Source organism: Ixodes scapularis, unplaced genomic scaffold, assembly GCF_016920785.2.
Source record: "Ixodes scapularis isolate PalLabHiFi unplaced genomic scaffold, ASM1692078v2 PGA_scaffold11__112_contigs__length_91849675, whole genome shotgun sequence".
Classification (NCBI taxonomy): Eukaryota; Metazoa; Arthropoda; class Arachnida; order Ixodida; family Ixodidae; genus Ixodes; species Ixodes scapularis.
The window spans coordinates 27322828-27344708 of record NW_024609837.1 but is presented as its reverse complement, the minus strand read 5'-3'; the positions used below and the strand labels follow the sequence as shown (position 1 = coordinate 27344708).

The following is a 21881-nucleotide window of genomic DNA, read 5'->3' as shown; positions in this document are numbered from 1 at the left end:
ACAGTTTTTAAACGACTAAACCGCCACATTATTTTAGTTTTAAAATTCTTCCCTGCGGTGACATCATGCGGTTTTCGAAAAAAAATTGCCAGTCATCACTTTCAGGTCTTCGACGGGACCGCAGCAGGTATGATTTGGAAAAAAAAAAACGTTTCTCGGCTCCGAATTTGGGTGAGGAGAAATAGAAATGCGGAAGAATTTTTAGACATGGCTGAAAACAGCTTTGTACATGGGCTTATAAAAAAAAAAAAAAATAAAAATAAAAAAAAAAGTTATTTAACATAGCTTAGAAGTTCGGAGAAATTCACTACTCGTTAAACCCCAGTATGGCCTAATTACCTGACAATCACCTAGACCCATAACTAATATGATACACCTGCTTGTAAGTACCGTATGCTGGCATGTTTCGTTATTATAGACACTTGTTTGTAAGTACCACATACTGTCACGTTTCGTGAATATAGAGCCCCCCTTCCCCTCTCCCTCAAATAGTCTATAATGTGAGTCTTCCATAATATCGAAACAAAGAAAAATACATGCATTTGCCCAGTTCCTTCCCGAGAATTTAGTGTATAAACTGGGGTATCTTGATTAACTGGACTCATATTTCCGGTACAAGCCTGTAAATTTTGTTTTTCGCAGTGTCTAGCTAGATTGACCTCTCGCTGTGCTTTTCTTTGTTACCTGAAGCTTCCAGTTTCGTTTTCTGGGGCGAACACATGACCCTTAGAAAACGAGACATCAAATCCAGCTTCGCCAACATCGTGTGTTTTTCAGTTCGACTTTGCCGCGATACATTAAACAAAGCAGCAGCTCGCAAAGGTCCGAAATGCTTCTCCGCATAGGCGGTGTGCCTGCGGGGAAGCTAGCTTTACAAAGCAGACAGGATTTCGTTCGTGTTGTGCTCGCATCAAACGACTGAAAGTTGTCATTTTTATCGTCTCCATTAAACTCGTCCTTCTAAAGCTATTCCTTTACCATACGTCTAAAAAAAAAAAGCCTAAGTTTTTTTTAACGCCTTAATACATTCAGAAGTTTGTACATATCAAAGATGTACATCGTGTCACGATGGGAATGCATCGTACCACACAGAGTTACAGAAACGTGCAGTACCAGAATTCCCTTTCACCATATTCTGATAAAAGACGCCTCTCCAAAGGCAAAACCTATTCTGATAATCGAACTCAGTTTCAAACTGAGGCAAACGCCTGGCAACGTTGCACCCTCGGCCGCCGCCGTCGCGGACCAATCAGAACGCCCCAGCCAAGTGGCGTCACGTCGTCATGGCGACGCCACAACTGCGCACGCGCGCGAGAATATTGATCCGTACTCTCGCAAGCGATCAACCGAGTACCCGTGACGATTCTGCGTGGATAAGGCGTGTACGCGTTATTTATTTCTTTTTCTTTCATTCGCTGCGTTGTTGTCTCCTCCGAAATCTGCGCTGACGAGCACGGTTCTCTTTCCCAGGATGTAAGAAAGGTGGTACCGTTCCGGCATTTTTTTTCTACTCAGCCGGGAGGTTCGTGGCACAGCTTACGGGGTAACTAGCTCTCTACGCTCAGAAAAAAAAAAAAAGCGAGGAAAACTGAGCTTAAGTCTGTAGGCAGGCTAGGACTAAAAAGGCCAAGTGCCGCGAAGGGCCCAACAGAGACGCGATGAAGCTTCGTGCGACACCACAGCACAGCTTCCACCATGACGACAGCCTTCAAATCAAGGCTGTCGAAGAAGGTAAGTCTGGACTTTCTACTCGATTGTAACGTTTCTATAACGGACTCAAGCGACGTCAGAGTTTGGATTTTACGGTGCCTGATTTCAGCTGCTCGGTAGTCTGACTCATATGCGCCTATTGGTGCGATCCTTTCAATATGGACGATGGGTAAACCTGGAAGCTCCTGTCATTTCGAGTACTTCCTTTCCGTTCTTCTCAAGCGACTCGGTAGAAGCCGACCTTTCAAACGCACAGGACCGTATGGCTGTGAGGTTTCTGGAGTATTTCAGGAGTCATGTTTAGAGTTAGGTGCTACGTCGAAGTGGATTGGAACACCTTCGATAACAGCTCGGAAGCCATGATGTTTTTGTAGATCGTTAATGTGAGTGTTGCTTTCGGCACCCACCCACACACACATCAGTCAACTCGTGTTCAACATCTTCGTTTCCTTAAACTGAATATTCTAGCGACGCGCGCTTGATTAACTAAATGTAGATTGCGGAAGTAAGTTGGCTTTAAACGACTTTTTTTTTTTTTTTCGGCAGTCATGTGTGACTCAGATTGCGACCTCGATTACGGAGTGAACGGGTAGACGCTCCAATTTTGTGTCTTGACCGCGAGATACGATCTCTTGTGAGGTTGAGTTTAGATTAGGATAGATTAGGCTAAGTTGGTAATATCCGTGAACATTTTGTGAAGGTGTTGTTGGTGTTTGATTAGTTGGGACAGGCTAGTTGGTCACGATGATTGGGGTCCTGTGCAAACATACAGTAAGTGTTAGGGCTTTCTTGTTCATTACATTATTGTTGTGTACCAAACGTCACGCCGTAACGCTGTGGCTTGAGAGGGCAGGACACTGAAGTATGATTTCTTAAGAGCTTGGCACAAACAACACCGTACGCTTGTAAAAACTACCCATGTAATTAAAATAAAAATTTTAGTGGTCTTGCTTACAAAGAACGGGTATTGCTTATTTACGTAGAACAGAATTGTTACATTTATACGTAACAACAAAAATCGCGATAAGGGCTCATACGAATTTCCTGTTATATGTAGGCATGTCTTACCCACGGTAAATTGGTTCTCATTAGCGAGTAAGAAGAAATCTCGTGAGTTACATGTTTTTATTATAATAACGTAATGTGTTTATGACAGAACATGTTTGTTTTTCGCATATTTGCGACGCAATAACTTCCGCAACACTACCTAATTATCGCAAAGCCGGCGTTTCTTTTTTAAATAATTGTTTGGATTGGTAAAATCGATACACTGAGAAAGAAAGGAAGGTGCGTTATGTCTGTAGAAAGTCGATCGAAGAGTCGATCGCAGGAAGACAAACATTCTGACGCGACGTTCTCAGACGTAACCTTGAATTGCAACAGCGGATTTGCGCCAGCCGTCGATCGATAGGGACAGTTTGGTAGCACGTGCCGGTTTCGGCCGGAGTGGCTCTGTGTGACTTTCGCAACAGGCAAAAACAAAGAATGCCGCTGGTTTCATTTTCGCGCAAGCCACTGTGAATTTTTTTTATTGTTTGTTAATAGAACAAAGGGGGGAAAACGTTCTGTCTAAAACATATAAAATTAATGATTTAATACAAGTAAAACTATACAAAAATCGCCACAAAAATTTTAATAAATCAGAATTTACACAAATAACATTTAATATAGAGCATTGTATTATATTTGTTTGCATAATAATAATAATACGTGACTTACTAGGACAACTACAGAAGCTGTATTCTCTAAAACCGTTAAGAAGGTATTTACTTCTCACTTTTGTTTTGTGTCTAGACTCAATATCCAGGGCTAAAACAGCCATTATAAAACTTAAGATTTGTTATGTTTTTTTCCTTCCCAATTTTTGAGGTTACAATGACAGCACCAAAAAACCATTGAGAGCCAATACAATTTTTTTAACTTTCATTGTTTTCTAGCTTCCTTCCCTAATCAGGATTGTTGATTTTTTTTTTTTCTCCTGGGCACCGGGAAGTTCTGCGTGTTTGGGAGATAACAGAACCGTGCTCTTCTCACCGCAAAACTAAACTACGCGTTGTTGAACGCCTTGTTCTCACCCAAATGTGGTGCTATGCGGTTGAGACCAGAGTTATCAGATCCAAAACCTATAAAGCGATTTCCGATAATTCTCAATTAGAGTATGGGACCCGTTTCCTGTGGCAGACGGGCTTTGTTGGCCGCCATTTTCTCGATCAAAATTTCTGTAATTCGCTTATAACTTTTGATACAAGGAACGGCATTTAATGAAACTCCGAAATCTGGTCCCAATTACTAGCTCTACATTTTAGCAGAGACTGAGCGTTCGACGAAGCGTTGTCTATTTTTACGACGAAAGGAAAGAGGGTTATATTTCTTTTTAACTGAACACACTATGAACTTCGATTTGTTCGCTTCGGGAGCCGATCAATCAAAAGATAGCTTGACCGGGTCTGTTACCCTTGCACTTCTATTGCACGTCTCATCGGCCAGTTTCATTTCTCTACCGCCGACGCAATGTATCGAGGGAACTCATTTAGTCTTTCAGCACGTGCGACAACCTCGCTGGAGCTTTCCCGCATGGGGAGCACGAGACGGCACGAGATGCCTCGTGCACTGCCGCCTGCCTCCCGTGGAGTAAAGCATAGCCTCCTTTATACTCACAAAGCCTGGCAGTTCGACGACGGAGCTATAAAATGGCCGGTCGCAGATTTGGAGCGCGAGGATCTGGTAGCAGAGAGCATCAAAGAGCCATTTCATAGGAGAACCATGACGTCAGCGCACAGCTTTTGCAGCGGCGAGGACCCGAAACAGACTTGCTCGCTCGGGAGAAGTGTGTTTCGGTGTCTCGCCGCAGCGGGGCGCCAGTCACGTGGCTCTCCTCTCATCCATTGTCTGCCGCTCCACCTTTTCCATTTCGGCGGCCGCTTCTCGTGGCGATCTGCCAGGGTTTGTCACTATATAGGAGGCTATGAGCAAAGTTATGGCGGCGTCACGCACGCGCCGTACACCTGGTGAAATCGGTTCATTCGTGCGAACGAAATAAGCTCGTACTGTTCTCTTTGGTGCGATCTATAGACCATTCCAATAATCACCATCTGCGAGCCGCAGTGGCTCTTCTGTAGAATACCAGACACAGCGCTTGCGTCCACATTTTAGTTCCTCGGAAATGTTCCGCTTTGGATGACAAGCGCCGTCAAGGTGTATACACCTTTCTAAAGCGTTTGTCACCGGGTCGACAGATGCCGAGTCATTGCGCCTTGGACGCACGCGCAACGTTGGACAATTCTTGGCAGAGAGCTGCATGCGCATGGCTCCGAAACGCGTATATATAGACGCTTTACACACGCGCCAGATTGAGCCGCCATAGCCGCCCTTCTCTTGTCTTACCGAGATGCCGAGCCACTGAAGCGGGCGTTGACGAGTCTTCACAAGGGCCTTTGCTGGGCACAAGAACACAGTAGCATCTAAAATGGCAATAACTTGTCCTGCTGTGGTAATGATGAAGGGAAGCGAACGGAATAAGAGGAAGCAAAAACTAAAGGTCAGTTATGGCGGCGCCATGCATGCACAGTTGCTGTAAAGCGTCTATACCGACAGCAGCACCACCACCGACGCTGGCGTGACGTCAGAACCGCGTGTGAACGACAGCTAGGCCTATAACCGCGACCTCGTCCTCAATTTAGCGACCAGCCCGGCCTTCGTGGGCATCTGCGTCGGAAGCGTGTTCCTGGTGGTCACCCTGGCGGCCGTGTCGTGTGTCTGCTACCGGCGTCGCAGCGCCGTCAAGCTACAGGGCTCCCAACGCCGGGGCCAGGGCGTCGACAAGAACCTCCCGCTCAAGAAGTCGCCCGCGGTCCGGTCCCCGAGCAGTGGCCCCGCGGGACCCATCCTCAAGAAGTCGCCGAGTCCGACGGGCACCAAGTCCCCGCTAGGCCAGAAATCTCCGTCGAGTCAAGGTATGACCTGTCGTGTGACGTCACGCACCGAGCAGGGGCACACAATATGGGTGACCTCAGTGAGCGTATCCACCGTATGTGCTCGTTTCACTTCATATATATATAACTCTTCTCTATTAAATACCGGAACCCCCTAGCGGATCCGGAAATCTGCAGGCAAGTCTGGCGGCGCGCACGCGCAGTAGGGGCGTCTTCCTTTCGGAGGGCCTAGCGGAGAGTGGAAAACGGTCTACGAAAACTCCCTATTAAATGTAATGGTTTCAAGTCGTGACGTCACGTGACTTAAAGTGTGCGCAGACGCACGGACGGACACATGTCTGGTTTCCGTTGTAAAGCGTTCTAGTCTTTTAAGATTCAGAACTTTCTGACAGTGGATTTTGTTGTACCTTCGATGTTACAGCGTACAATAGCCGACACACAATTTGCGGGGGCAAACGTAAATGGGGTCACTCTGACTCACGCAGCGCTGAATAAAACTCTTTATTGTTTTCAAATTTCGTTGTCTACTACTTTTTTCTTTTCGCCGCGTAAAATCAAATTTAAACTTTTGATGTTGTCTGTTTGAACTTGTGGCTAAGTAATATATCTCCTTCTTTGACAAAATTGGAGACGGGGTGCTAACAAACTAGTCGTTTAGACGCCCTAACCTTTCAACTTCGATAATCTCCCTAGTAATCTGATTACTATTCCTGCCTAGTACGGTGCGGTTGATTAGATGTTCCGTACAACCGCAATCCCTGCAATGAATCCCTAAGTGTCCGGAATCGGCTTTGATAATGTTGTTGTGTTTTCTAAGCCGGCCACTGAGACACCATCCAGTCTGCCCTACGTAGTGTTTTCCACAAAAGAGGGAAAGCAGTTTCGTTACATACTTTTCGTCAAGTGACATCACGATTTCTTCCAGTACAGAACTGTCCATGTTCAGAGGGCTCACTTCTTCATGCCTAGTGCCACTAAATAAGCTACGCTTCAGAGTAACGACACTTGGCCATATTGTGTCTTAAAATCATGGTTGCCAGTTATCTGAAGCATTATCTGAAATCACAGGAAACGCTTTTCTGTCCTCCACAAATGTTTAGACAGTTCGCGGCAGAACAAAGCAATATTACATGACCTTCCTAACACCGAATCTAATGCTGAGGAAGTCGCACTTTCGAATCATGACGATGGGCAGTTGCGTCTGTTCTGCATACGAGCCAAAATGGCGGCGCCCACAACAATGTCGGGGAACGGAGTGCCGATACTCTAAGCGCAGCTTATTTAGTGGCTCTATTCATGCCCAATGACGGTATGCAATTTTGTTGGACGGCGCAGGAGGCCTGACCCCGCCGACGGAGGTGGGTCGGTCCATCAGCGACTCGTCGGCCAGAGAGGGCCGCTCGGTGACCGGGGGCTCCAAGCAGCAGCACGCAGACAACGACAAGGAGAAGGAGGCCGGCATCAGCCCCACCAGCGAGGAAATCGTTGAGATCAAGGAGAAAGAGGTGCTCACTGCCGTCAGGCACGACGCTTCTTTTTGCGGACACGTTGTGTCCGGCGGACGAACATAACGTTTCTGGACCGTGTACAGCCATTTCCCGACGCGCTCTAGCTCAAAGGCGCCTTATAACGGCTTGCCTCCACAAAGTGACGCGTCGACGTTTTTGCGCCTGCACGCTGCTTTTAATGGACAGAAGTGGCGCTTTTTTTATTTTATTTAGTCGTTTTCAAACGCTTTATAGCTCGCAGCCAGTTCCGTACTGCCTTATAAAAGTTATAACGGATTTCTTTTTTACAAACAAACGTGTCGACGTTTTTTGTTTTTTTTTTTCGCGTGCATTTTGTTTTTAGCAGACGGAAATTACGTTTCTCGACAGCATTCGGTCGTTCCCAAACTCTTAGGAGCCGGATTATAACGGTTCGTCTTTACAGACGCGTCAACGCTTTTAGCGTTGACGCGTCTTTTTTTTTTTTTTTAATAGAAATTCACGTTGTTTGAGTGCATTCAGTTCGAGATATTGGAAAAATACACTCTTGTTCGTGGAAATGACTTAAAACGAAGGTCACCGGGCCTTAGCGTTTCATTACTATAATCATGTTAAAGCGGTCTGTTGTGGTGGAAATATGTCAACTTTATCAGTCCAAAATAATCTGCACTCAAAAAAAAAAAAAAAAAAGAAAAATAGAAACTCTAGTCAACGAGTTCGTAAGGACGTGTCATAACGCGTAAACCTACAATAGCTGTGGACACTGCGCAGGCGCTGACGTCCAGCGAAAGTGATAACGTCGGCGCCACATTAGGGAGTTGTAGTAGATCGTTTTTCTCGTCCGCTACGGTATCCGTGAAGAAAACGCAGCAGCTGCGCATGCGCGCCCCCAGTATTGTCTGCGTAGTTCAAGGTCTTGTGGCGGATTACGGAGCGCTATCCGGGTGCTTAGCGCGCTGCGGAAACGGTCTACTACAACTCCCTAATGCATCGGCATGGCGTAACGAACGTGAGAATCTACAGCTCTCTTCATCGGCGTTGACGTGTTGCTCTTGTTCCTCGTTCACCGACATTTTATCTCCGCGTATTTTCTGCGATTTATTCGAGTTTTATTTTATTCAACTCGTGGTCACCAAGCTGAGAGGCATTTCTCGACTTCAAACGTTTCTGCAACTTCTCGGGACTCAAGCTGTCTTTCACCTCATGCCCAACTTTCTGGGACATCAACGCAACCTCGGCGCATGCACTAAAATGAGCATTTCAACTGGACAACAACAAACATATCTATGTTTCCCGGTAATAGTTTAAATGAAAATCATTGGATATCAATAAGCAGTAATTAATTCACGAATCTACAAAGTTTTTTTTCTTTTTTTTTTTTCATTGAATTGTATGGGCCTCCACATACAGACAATTTTTAATTTCTACTTTTCTTGACAAAAGATGGTAATGTTCCCCAGGACTGTATAATTACCTTGATATTTAGAACACAAATCGAATAGATTGATACTTGAAAAATTTGTATTCCATGGAATGTACAAGAAAGTTGGCCATGTTACTGTGTTGTTTTATTTTAATTGTTTGCTGTAATTTTACGCATACGCCAAAAGTCGCCGAATCACAGGAAAGACGTATATATGTTTGCTCCGAACATCAATTTATACCGGGGCTGTGGATATTTCCCCCCAATTTCTGTACGTTCTAAATGGCTTCTAGTGGTCTCCTTAGGTGAACCGAATTGAAGCACGCTCGCACACGAGGCTCTGGCCGGTCTGCCACCAGATGACGAGGCAAAGGTTGACTTGGGCTTTGGCTTCGCCAGGTAACGGAAGAGAAGCCAACGCAGCTGGGCCAGCTTCACTTCCGGCTCAGGTACAACTCGGAGAAGCACGCCCTGCTGGTGACCATCGTCCGCTGCGCGGATCTGCCCGCCCGCGACCCAAACACGGGCTCTTCGGACCCTTACGTCAAGCTGCAGCTCCTCCCCGAGAAGCAGCACAAGGTAGAGCCCGCGTGCAACTACAGGCGTTTTCCGTTTTCTTTCGTTCTCAATCACGTGGGTTCCGTACCTGGTATGCGGGACGAAAAAAAGATAAAAAAGACATTTCAACTTGGAATATGCAAAAAAATATAGAAGTGAGGCGAAACAAGAATTTGTTACAATCACGCATTTTTCTTGAACACCTTACAGCGATATAGGTAAATTAAAATTACGTTTTAACGCATACCAGATGTGACGACATTCAAGATGGCTGCGCGCTTGTGGGAAAGGTGTATACTCCATACAGCACGAGATTGCGGCTTTTTGGATGGACTTTGCTAGGAAAGAGCGCTCGCGCGGAAAGCACAGAAAAGCAATCAGTTAAAAGCACAGAGAAGCAATCGGTGCAGCACACCACACACGAGAATCTTTTTTTAGACCATTGAGGGTGTAAATTAAATTGTCCCGGGGCTAACATCATAAGGGTGTTACAGTAGCACCCCGGGACTAACACGCTAAGGGTGTTACAGAAGAACCCCGGGGCTAACACGCTAAGGGTGTTACAGCAGCACCCCGGGGCTCACACGAGAGTGGTACAGCAGCACCCTTTTTGCCTTTTTTACGCAGTGTGTCCGCGGCTACAAAAGACACGGTGTTCGCTGGGGACACGATGAGGGAATCGTCTGCGTTTATGCCTCAAAGCATATTGGAAGCCATGTTTGTTTCGACCTTACGTACATGTTCCCAACATGTCCGCCGACAGTTTTTGTATTACTGATGTGGCAGGACCAAGGAAGGAACACGGCTTAAGACGGTGTCTGCAGGCTGCGTTTTGTACGGAGTATTAACAGTCATTTTATTCTATTGGTTTATGTGCTTTTGTGGCCAGCGAACGCACCTGTATGTTTTATAAATAGTTTCTGACAGTTCCTCGACGCACAATGGAGCGTCTTCTTCAGTGAGTGACGCCTAGGATCATGTTACGACAAGCAGCGAACATAACGGTTGGAAAATAAGCAAAACTCACCTTCAAAAAAAAAAAAAAAAAGTTTGTGTTTATACAGCGTCGAATTCGGTCTGCCTTCCGAAGCGCCGAACATGCATGCGCCTGCTCGTCTGTTAATTTCGCGCGCTGGGCTGTGTGATAATGTTAAACATTGAAACGGTGTCTACTCGGCGTCAACTTTTTGTACAACGTAGTTGAGGCTGGCGTATAGTTTTCACAATGCGGCAGCCCCGCAGTCGGAGCGGTGCGGACTGCAGCGCTGTTCCGCCGGCAAGAACCATAGTAAGATATAGACAACTTCTACAAGGGCGCCGCCATCTTGAACGTCGTCACTTCCAGTATGGGCGAAAACATGTCGATAGAATACATTTAGGATATAGGCGTGACAGTCACCCCCTTTTTGTTTCGCCTCACCTCTATATTTTATTATTTGCAAGAATAAACGTTTTATTATTTTTTCGCCGCCCATACCGGATATGCCTACTGGGTGGCCGGGGACGAGAGTAAACGAAAACGCCGTATAGACCGTTCCATTAATCGCCGTGTGCGCTATTTGTCTACTGGGCTGTGAAACGCGTTTTGAGCAAGCGCAGTAAGCGCTGCGAAAATGTATAAGTTAACTTCCCTGCAGAACACAGAGGTAGCCAATCACTGCGGACAGCACTATATGGTCTTCCAGCGAATGACGGAACTCGTTATACGATTAGACAGAAAAAGAAAAATGCAACGCGCGTTTGACGTTTTACTTGCGAATTGCCCCTGTGCGTATCGCCTTTTTGAGATATAAAGGCTCGTTCACACCTTTGCGTCGACTGTTCCGCGTTGCACTATGTCGTGCAATGCGTCGCCCCCCCCCCCCCCCCCCCCCCCCCCCCCCCCCTACCTCCATTTGGTTGTTGCGAGGTTCGCTGTGGCAACTCGCACTCACGTCTTGTTGCAAGCGGACGCAGCGCATGTTAAACGCAGAACCGGCCTTCATCGTATTTTGAGCATCGTCGCTCGACGGGATTACTTTATTGTTCGCCGTGATTGGCTATCCTCCGTGTTCTACTAGAAAGGCAACCCGCAGACAATCCTTTAGAATGTATAGCCATAGCCTCCTCTATACGCACAAAGCCTGGCAGTTCGACGACGGAGCCATACAGTGCCCGGTCGCAGGTATGGAGAGCGAGGATCTGGTAGCACAGAGCATCAAAGAGCCATTTCTCGGAGAACCAGGACGTCAGCGCACAGCTTTTGCAGCTTGTTCGCTCGGGAGAAGTGTGTTTCGGCGTCTCGCCGCAGCGGGGCGCCAGTCACGTGGCTCTCTTCTCATCCGCGGTGTGCCGCTTCACATTTTCCATTTCGGCGGCCGCTTCTCCTGGCGACCTGCCAGGTTTTGTCAGTATATAGGAAGCTATGGTATAGCTTTCTTCTGCTGAATGTCAGGCGCTGCGCTTGCGTCCAGAACCACACCAGACGAAACGCGCGAGTCACTTAAGTGACTCGGTATATACGTTTTGTCTGGGTGATAAGTGCTTGAACGGTGAATAAGACGTCTCTAATTCATGTCTTTCAACGTACGACGAATGACATCAACTTATTATAAATATGGGGTGACTTTCACGCCACCCATTCGTCATTCAAAGGGCACGCTTTTCGATGCAGACAGTATGACAAAACTATCTGTCAGTGTGATTGGACCTTCGTACAAAGATGAAACAGGCCTCAAACAATGTTTACATACTGTTTTTTTTTTAATTTTTTATGACGCTTGACATGTTGCACGCGCGTGCTCGACGCGCAGGTGAAGACAAGGGTCTTGCGGCGCACCCTGAGCCCGGTGTACGACGAGGACTTCACCTTCTATGGCATCAACCCGAACCAGCTGCAGGCCACGACGCTCCACTTCGTCGTGCTCAGCTTCGACAGGTACTCGAGGGACGACGTCATCGGCGAGGTGGTCTGCTCCATGGCCGGCCTGGACACCGAGCATCTGGACAAGACGCTCGCACTCTCCCGCGAGATTGCGCCGAGACACTTCAAGGTGAGAAGAACGAGCGCAAAACAGTGCCGCGCGTTTACATAAGAGTCCGTCTTTGCAAACAAGTTTTTTTTTTGTGTGTGTGTGTTTTTTTGGTAACGAAGGTTACCAAAATTCTATAGAATTTTGGTAACCTTCGTTAGAAGTCGCTTCTAATGGCAACCGCACATTTTCGCAACATCTTGTGCTCAAACGAAGTGTTTAAGAGCGACAGGAAACGGCAGAAAGACGTCTATGTCTTTTCTAGCGTTCGCTAAGTGGAAAGTGTGGAGGGCTTTGCGGGAGGAGATTGCTCTGCTTTTCTTAAACTTCGAGGGTATTTGGCGGAATTGCTCAGTAAAAGGGGGCCACCTTTGCGATTGCTGCGGCAGATCCGGTCTCAAGGCCGTGGCGAGCTCCTGGTGTCCTTGTGCCACCAGCCAGCTGCCAATAGGCTCACCGTGGTCGTGCTGAAGGCGAGAAACCTACCAAAGGTCGACATCACGGGATTGTCAGGTAAGTTGAGTCGGGCTCTGTCATTATGCTGCCCAATACCCCAAAGACACTCTAGACGGGAAAGTATGCAGAGTTAAGCCGCATCTGTGCGGTAGCAATGGTCACACTCAACATGGATACATAAAAAAATATAAAATACGTTGTTTTTCTAAAAAAAATTAAAAACATGGCTTGCCAAGTGAGAGAAAAAAAGGGATACCCAAACGACACTCTAGATGGGAAAGTATTTAGAGTTACGCCGGATCTGTGCGGTAGCAATGGTCACACTCAACATTGATACAAACAAAAATATGAAATATGGCTTGCCAAGCGAGAGAAAAAAGGGAAGGGAAGAGAGAAAGAAAATTGTGGTGGTTCTAAGCGAACTAAGGAATAAACAAATGTTAGGTTTACATTTTATTCCCTGAATAACCGCCAGAGAGATATGTGGCTGTGGTGGCGTTGGCGCCTCTGGTCGGCGCCGCCGGTGTTGGGGCCACGGCCCTGCCTCTCCTAGTCACCAAACTCTTCCCATATACGATTCTGAATCGCGGCAGACATCGCCTAACGAGACGTCAGAGCAGGGAGTATAGTGAAGATGTTACTTTTTAACGGAGATATAGTGAAGTATATATAATTATAGTTAACTGTAGATTATAGATTCTAGTTCACTGTAGCTGGAGCAGAGCATACATTCTGTTCACGCGATACAAATGGAGGGTCCCAATACAATCTAATCCAATCCAATTCAATTGTTATTTTTCACCTCTTTTCCGCAGACCCGTACGTGAAGATCTACCTGCTTTACAACCAGCAGCGCATCGCCAAGAAGAAGACGCACATCAAAAAGCGCACCGTGAACCCGGTCTTCAACGAGTCCTTCGTGTTCGAAGTCCCGTACAACGAGGGTCTGGACAACCTCAGCCTGGAGTTCCTGGTGCTCGACTGGGACCGCGTCACCAAGAACGAAGTTGTCGGGCGTCTCGAGCTGGGGCCCAGGGGCTCCCCGGCGGCGCAGCAGCACTGGCTCGAGGTCTGCAACTCGCCCAGGCGCCAGATCGCCGAGTGGCACAAGCTCAGGGAGTGAAGCGGCCGTTTGAGCACGACGCCTTGACTTTTGGGTGAGGGTTCACTTTGTCAGCCCCCTTGCTCTGAGCCGACGTCTGAGCACGAACCGTTTGATCCGAAAGAAGATTCCTCTTTGTGCGTGCTCGTGGTCCTGGTCGGTGTCCCTTGTAGGCAAGCACGAGCACGCACACGCGCGATGGCAACACTGGAAAGCTTGTTATGGCACGTGCATATCAGCACAAGCAGGGACATGGAAGCGACCAGTCAGAATATCTTATCATAGTCTCTGACGGGGTGAGAACGGTAGGGCGTTTCTTTCGGATGGGCCGACGAGCCGACGACGAGCCGACGACCATTGGCTGCGCGTGCACGCTCGAAGCTGATGAGACGCCACAGTCGTATCGAAGGTAGAAAGCACTCGCTGCAGGCGAGACGGCTGAAAGACCCTCCTGCCGTTCTGATCCTGTAAATAACTATGGGCTTCTCAAGCACACCGATTTGTGTGGTAGGTATCGCTTACACTGACGTCATTGCGCCATGATTGGGGCCATTCCAACTTGTTCTTTCCGAGGGGAAGTGCGAAATGTATTCTGCAGAAGATATGCACTCAGCAGCAAGGTATTCACAATGACGGCTGATCTGGCGTCAATGCAAGCCGTGTATACTCGTGGACACGTGTCTGTCCACGTCAGCTGTTTAAGTTATCTCTTTCTATGTTGGTACTAATAATCATTTACACGGCCTATTCTAGTCTGACGGGAATGTTCGTTCGTGTTTATTGTTCTTTTTTAATCTCAGGTTCAGCGTTTTCACTTTGGAATGTCGCTGACACATCTCTGCCGAACTTGAAAGACAACGATGCAAAACTCCACACAACCAGAAACGTGAAGATGATGACACTCAACTTTCATCGGCGTGGGTACGAGTACATTTTGGTTGAAACACCGGTGTTTTTGTTGTTTTTGTTTTGTTTTCTCAATCCCCGCGAGCATAACCAGGCGTGGTGTTGGTATACCAGATCCGGTGATCTCAATACCAAGCACCAGACTGGTTCCCGGTAGCAGTACAAAGGCGCTACTCGTGCAGCTACCGAGTGCCATGTACGACGTGCTTACTAGTCGGTACCTCTAGTTACATGCCATTCTAGGGGCATCAGTTCTGCTTTAAGGCGTTTGGAACCAGAAATTACTAGACCTGGTGCTAGAAACACCGCGAGGCTTAAGATGTACGCCAAGATTGCGTTGTTTAGCTTTTTATTAATATTGTTTTTTAATTGCACCGCGTTCTTTTAGTTAAATAATTTGGTCATAATAATCATGACTTGGTAAGCTAGCTTTCACAATTCCATTTGAGTTTTTTTCTTTTTTTTTTTTTGACAGGTGAGACTTTCGGTCGATTATGTAAGAACGTTCGGAGACTGAACTCTTTATTGTCATGTCATTAGCCCTGGTCGTTTTTGCAGGTGGGGACTTCACAGTAGTTTTTCGTGATCGCCTATTTTACGCAGATAGGCTATTTCCAGGGAGAAGAAATTTAGGTTTTCATAATGGAATGTTTAAAAGATACGTTTTTTAACGTAAGAATCTTGAAAATTTAAAGACCGTTGTGTTTTTTTTTTGTAGCATTATTTAATCGGTTTATTTATTCGCTGAATATTTAAGCGGAGTTAGCAGATGTAAACAAACAAGATAGAAACGAAAAGACCGTTGTAGCATTAGATTACCGAACTTTACAAAAGATCCGGAAAATGTACGCTGTGTGACGCTTTTGTAAATACACAAATGGAGAAAAGAAAACACCGAGAAATATATGTCAGCTGTAAATATTGTTTCCTGAGCTTTATGCGAAGTTGATGATAACAGGCTAACAAGTCTTCTTTCGGTTTCTTTAGGGGCTAGACAACCTTATGTGATATCGCGTTTTTGAGTCGGGTGGTTTAACACTGATGTTCGTTGCTTTTGATGATTTTTTTTCTGGCGTTATTCGTGCATTACAGAAAGCAACAACAGCTACAGCAAACAGTAGCCACTCAAAATATTGCTCCTGTAAACATTTTGAATAGATCAGTTTTCTTTTCAAATAGGTGGTAAATGGCGCCCCACTTATGCCGCGGAAATAAAGGGAACTAAAATCCAGAAACTGGAAACGAGTAGTAACTATTGGAAACGAGTAGTAACTATTGGAACCCCAATAGTTACTTGTCGTTCTTTAACTAAATCCATATGTATTGCTTTAGCAGTATTTTAAGTCAATAGTCGTCCGTTTGATAATCAAAGGTCAGTCATTTTCTATCGCAAATTTTTCTGTGCACATATATAATATCTGTCCCACTGTATCGGAGATCGAATATATTTTTTGTTTGTTTTATTAACTGAAATATTTGTTACTGTATGTTCTGCGGTCGGTTCAATTTGGAATCATGCCGAGTAACTTAATCTTGTTTTGTCAGCACAAATGGAGTGTAGCCTTCACGTATTCTCAACGACGAGCTTAAGCATTATAGGGCATGCTTAAATGCATTATCGGCCTTCGCCACTCGATAGACCCACATTGTGTTTTGACGCGGAAGAAGCTCTAGTATCATTGGCTACAGTGTGATAACGGGGCACTCTAAGTTGACCTCACCCTTCCAATGAAACGGTTTCTGAGTTCACAATTGCTTCAGTCACAAGCCTATGAGACAACACACTTTTTAATTAAAGTTTCTTCTAGAACACACATATCGATGTAATCTAGGCGACTCTTGAAGTGCTTAACTCGGCGGAAAAAAGACGTTTGCTACAGGTGACCGAGAGTTTATTTACTCGTGTAAATATCGGTGTATCGCAGCGGGGTTGGTATGCCCAGTGACGACGAGCACACACAGATATACACTCACACGATAACAGCAGAGTATTTTGCTTACAAGCGTTTATAATAAAGGAAAAAAAAAGTATTGCTCTTCTAAGTATACTTGCCGTATTTGTTCATGCATGTGTATGGACGTGCGTAATACACATTGTTACGTGTGCTTCTTCATACTTGTGCTGGATTGAACGAGAAGTGTGTGCCACGCAGGTCGCACCCCTGTCTTGTGTCGCAATAGAGATATACAAAAAAAGTAAAAAAATGCGAAAAAAAAAACTGGCTTTTTGTAGTAGCATGATTCAGTGATGAGATGGCGTTGTTTCTCGTTAATTTTATTTAGTATGTTGTGGTCTGTGAACTGAACTTGGTGTACCAGGTTGAAACGGACACAAATACACATTACACACCGTCAAAAAAAAAATATTGTACTTTGTAGGGTGCAGCTTGTGGATACATATATAGTTACGCATTGTAGACAGTTATATAGCGTGCCGTTTTGGGGGGAAACGAGAAACATAACAAAACAGGTATTTCGCAATAAGCAGCTTTTTTGTGGGCAGAGTGCTCTCCTTATATTGCGTATTTTGTTCCTATTGCCGGGTTCTCGGTTAGTGTTTAGATGGAATCGGTTCTCAAAACTACGGGTTAACTCAGTCGATAACCTGCAAAGTGTTTCGTGTGATTTTTTGGTACGCTCTACGTTGAATTTCTGTTCAGTTCTAAATAAAAGAAAATGTCAAAACAAGTGTTTTTGTGTCTTTTTTTTTCGTCTTGTTCTTTGTAGTACGAATACAATGCAAAAATCCGCAAAGTGTAGGCAAGCTGGTCTGTATCGAACATGATGCCAAACCCTAAGAGTGGGATGGAAAGTAATTAAAAAAAAATTAGAAAACCGGAAAAAAAAAAACGGGTTCATCCTTGTCTTGGAGTTTGGCATCATGTTTAAAGGAATACTGACACCACTCAATTTTTTTTTTGCCAGGCCATTTATTATGGTGTCATGAGACTACCCAATTAATATTTTGCTACAATATGTCACGTATATTTTTAATAAAGCAAAAAAAAAAAAAAAGAACGCTACTGCTCGAAACCGAAATTGAAACTGCACTGGGGAGGAAGAAGAAATGTAGAGAAGGAGAAAGTTACCGGAAATCACGTGACTATGCGACATTTGTTCTTTTTTCTTTCTTTCAATCAACGTATTTGTAGTTTTTTAGAGGTCACAAAAAAAAATGGGTATCGTATTTTTTGTCTATTTTTAGTATTGAGTGTGTGTGCTTTCGATGACCCACGACTTTGCTTATCTTTGGTGGTTGTGTCTAAACCATCGAAAACGGCACGTGATCACGGAGAAGAGAGTGAGCGCGACTTAAAACGGCTAGTTCTTGATCGGTAGGTTTCGGGCCGAAAGAAACTTAATTTCGAGCCGCAAATTGTGTTCTAGGTATTTGGGCTCTCATACGTCATTTACAAATAAAAACCTTGGCGAGCATATACAAGGCTGGACAGTATCGCGATAGTATCTTAAAGATACTTTCGAGTATCTGTATGTCTGTGTCGAGATACATTTGAGAAATATATTTGTATCTCAGTAGAGTGAAATATATTTAAGATGTATCGCTTGTATCGCGATACTTTGCCTCAGGGATATCCCGTTGCATATCTTAGTATCTGTATTTTTGGCCTTAAAACACACTTATCTCAATATTTGTATTCCCGAATGCTTTTTGGAGTATCTCTGCCCAGCCCTGAGCATAAATACCCTGTCAGTGTCCCCCGAAGTGTTTAAACCAAGACAAAACTGCCATTAAAGGTAATTAATTAGTTACATACTTAATTAACATAATTTATTTTTATATTCAATAACAACACACAATCAATGGTTCAACTCATAGCCATAATGACTAGCCTGGGATTCAAAATGAAGGGGCACATGCATAAAAATAAAGTGGTGCGCTCTTTGGTCATATAAAAACGACACCTACAAAAAAAAACAAAAAAAACACGATAACAGTGTTATATGTTGTTTTTTTTCGCAAGCACATCCTCACAGGCTCTCCTATGCATCTGTATACTGGATCACGGTCACACAACACTCCTCCAATAGGATATACTGTGTTAAGTCACAAATGGGCGTTTGAAGCAAACCCGGGGACGGGATTCCAAAGCAGCCCCGAGCATCTTATTATTCCTCTCCTCCGCAACCAATCAGATTGCTGCTCTGGCCGATGAGAACTCCGAAGGGCCAATCACGAAGCAAAGACTGTAAACGTATTAAGCCATGATCAGCCTCTTGTAAGCTCCTTCTCTGACGTCATCAATATTGTCGTTACACACACACACACAAAAAAGGGTTATGTCATACTTTATTTGCGGGGCAAAGTAGTTCTTACGAAGTTGAAGTGATGACGACTTTTCGTGCGTTTTAGGCTGAGTTTGAGTGGATATTTTGTATTTTAGTGTTGCTGCTATATACGCGAGCGTGGTCATTGTATCATCTGCCGTTTTCGTTGATTTCCCGAAACAGGCTTTTAGTTTACGTCATCTCATCTTGATGTCTTTTTTCTTTTCTTTTTCGAACGAGGTAAGTTCACCCGTTGATATTTCTACCCTAAGCTTTCACCACCCAGCCGCAGCTCTGTAGCAAATCGCAACGCAATACGTTAAGACACCTTCTTTTTCTTTTCTTTTTTTTTGCGGGTTGTTTAAAGTGGGTTTGAAGTGCTAGTGTGTACATGCTGTATAGAGATGGAACGCCGAAGCTCTGGTCCCGTTTTTATAAATATATCACAAATCGAGAGAAAATGAAGCATCAAAACTACCGACGCAGAAAAAGTCTGGTTCGGGTGTTTTCCGCTCATATCGTCTGCAACTGTAACTTAACTCACACACACACACACTAAAAACAAAGGAGAAAAGTAACTTCATAGAAAGGCAAACCTTCTTTTTTTTTTTTTTCTTGTAGCGTTTGCGTTGTAGACGCTGGCACTACGACGGCGCCGAGATACAAGCCCGTGCTTCACCCTTTTCTTTTTGTAGCGTGAGCTACACTTGTCGAGGTTGAGCAGTTCCGCGTGGCTCTTGGAGAGCTGCGCTGCGCATGTGCCAGGAGCAGGGACGTCACACGGCGCACAGCTGGCGCGCCGGAGCCGCCACCGCCGCCGCCGCCGCGCGCGCGCGCCTCGCTGGTCTGCGCATTCCAGAGGAGTGACGTCATAGCCGCGGCAGACGCACTGGCGCCGGCGAGTGCCCAGCTGTGCGCCTCCGTTGCGCAGTAGCCAAGTACGTCTGATGCTGCACTGGAGCCGCTTGATGGCGCCTCTCATTTTGTGCGCATGCGCAGAGGTATCAGTGGGGGTATAGCGGGGCGCTCACACTCCGTATATCCTGGCATAGCCGAGCTAAGCCACTGCAATTTTTCGCTCGGACGGAGTCGGCCCCCCACTAATGATGCCATAACGTGCAGGTCTTCCTCTTTTATTTATTTATTTCTGCTATCAGAAGAACGCGCTTCCAGAAACCGTCAATCAATATTGTGCTGCGTCATCACTAGCTCTTATAGTGAAAAAAAGGGGGGGGTGGACCCGATTGACGTGTCACTGGTGCTTGTGCTAAGGTAAGCTCTCAATGACGCGGCAGTTTTTGCTTCGAACCTTTTTTGCGAACCTGGTCCGATTTCAGGTTCGACGGAAACCCCTATATGAGACAGCATTAATCGCCAGGAAGTGAGAAGCGCGCGCTTATGATTCGAGCGAAAACTGCTGAGTCACTTGGCTCTGCACGCATGCGCGGCGTCTGTTGCGTTCCGTAAGAAGAGAGCTATACTGCGTCCTTGAAACTTTTTCCTCAGCCCCAGCAGACAAAGGCGACAGCGCGCAGACGATGGTTAGTGAAATGGTCTAGAACATGGATAATTTCATTTCGAGACATGGGGATGGCATGTCGAAACGCGTAATCTACGTCGAGCGGTACCTCGCAGTTTTCGTAGCTGCACTGTACTTACAGTGCTTCGAACGCTGCGCTTGATGCGGAGAACATGTCGTCTGCTTTTCGCGCAGAAGTTGCGGTGACGTCAGAACGACACCGATCTCTTATTGGCTGATATAGTGGGCAGACCTCAATGCTAAACACCTCGAGGTCTACCCACTATTTTTTTTTTTTTTTTGGTCAGTGAATAAGTGCTCGACGTCCTGACATAGTGAAAAGACGGTGAGTGTGCAGGCGAGCTGGTGGTAGCTAATCATGTCGTATTACACCTGAGACTGCGGTGGAAGAAATCGGAAGAACTTTCAGTAGAAGGAACGTTCTCTGTGTCTGTTCCTTCTACTGAAAGTTCTTCCGATTTCTTCCACCGCAGTCTCAGGTGTAATACGACATGATTAGTCCTGACATAATCGCGAAATCGGCAGATGAAGCAGACAAGTTCTCTCCGCATAGGAGGCTCTCGTCGCCTGAAACCGCTGTTAGGACGCTATTGACTCGTCAAACACAAAGTTCGGGCCGAAGTTTACGGAACACGCGTGTTGGACTCTTGCGGCGATGACGCAGCGCTTTTGTCGCCCAAGTCTAATCGAGAGAGAAAGCTGTCCGCTATCACCACATCGAATCACGGTGGTCATCGATGCCTCTATGACATTGGTCCGACGTTGCTGCGCCGTTGTCGTTTCTTGGGTGAGTAGGGCTGCCGGTGACAGACAATGACGGAGAAGTTGGGCTGCTCCGCTTTGTGAATATTCTGCTGGTTGCTCAGACTCGATGTTCGGGGACCCACGAACCGCGCGGTCCTCTACACTGTGTCGCCTTTACTGAACTGTCTTTCTCCAAACTGCAGAGACGTTTCGATCAGGTAAGGAAACTTTCCCACAAATTTTCACAGCCGAGTATCCACCAAGACTTAGAACCCTTAATCAGTTACGCACGTCAAAATTTTCCTCCGTCCTACAAAAAATAAAAATAAAAAGTTAGTACAAACAATTATTTATGGTTAAAAAAAGAGAAGAAAATTGTACATTTGGTCAGTGCTTTCCAAACTCTGCTATTCTGTGACTCACCAAAAATGTAAATATCGACTTTCAACTTTTTGTGATGCTACGATTTTTTTTTAAGTGCATGAACAGTAACAGACAAAACGGACGTGAAAATTATTTTGATTTCTCAGTCAATATAGTCTAGTCAAAGTGAACCAGCTGGGGTGGACACTAGAGCAAAAAGAAAAGCAACTGCAAAGGTGTACCGATCCCGTGACGTCTGGTCAGGTGACGTCAATTTTCCCGCTAAGTTTAGCGTGGGGACTGAGTTAGTGAATAGAGCATGTGACGTCATATCATGTGACGTGAATCACCCTGCTAAGTTT

The 21881-nt window shown here is 45.6% G+C and overlaps 1 protein-coding gene across 1 annotated transcript; it reads left to right on the top strand.

Moving 5' to 3' along the window:
• Positions 1-1695: 1695 nt before the first annotated feature.
• On the top strand, positions 1696-17273 carry LOC120843191 (synaptotagmin-4). Its single transcript, XM_042289157.1, has 8 exons — positions 1696-1731; positions 5360-5663; positions 6978-7147; positions 8952-9131; positions 11903-12142; positions 12511-12634; positions 13393-13734; positions 14480-17273. Exons 1-7 carry the CDS (start codon positions 1696-1698, stop codon positions 13698-13700), a joined length of 1362 nt encoding a protein of 453 aa, XP_042145091.1. The 3' UTR covers positions 13701-13734; positions 14480-17273.
• Positions 17274-21881: the final 4608 nt, after the last annotated feature.

Bases quoted from the DNA above. Each gene is read 5' to 3' on its own strand.
- LOC120843191 (XM_042289157.1), top strand. From the start codon at position 1,696: ATGACGACAGCCTTCAAATCAAGGCTGTCGAAGAAG. The intron at 5,664-6,977 runs GTATGACCTGTC...TGGACGGCGCAG, and splicing joins GAAATCTCCGTCGAGTCAAG to GAGGCCTGACCCCGCCGACG. The intron at 12,635-13,392 runs GTAAGTTGAGTC...TCTTTTCCGCAG, and splicing joins CGACATCACGGGATTGTCAG to ACCCGTACGTGAAGATCTAC.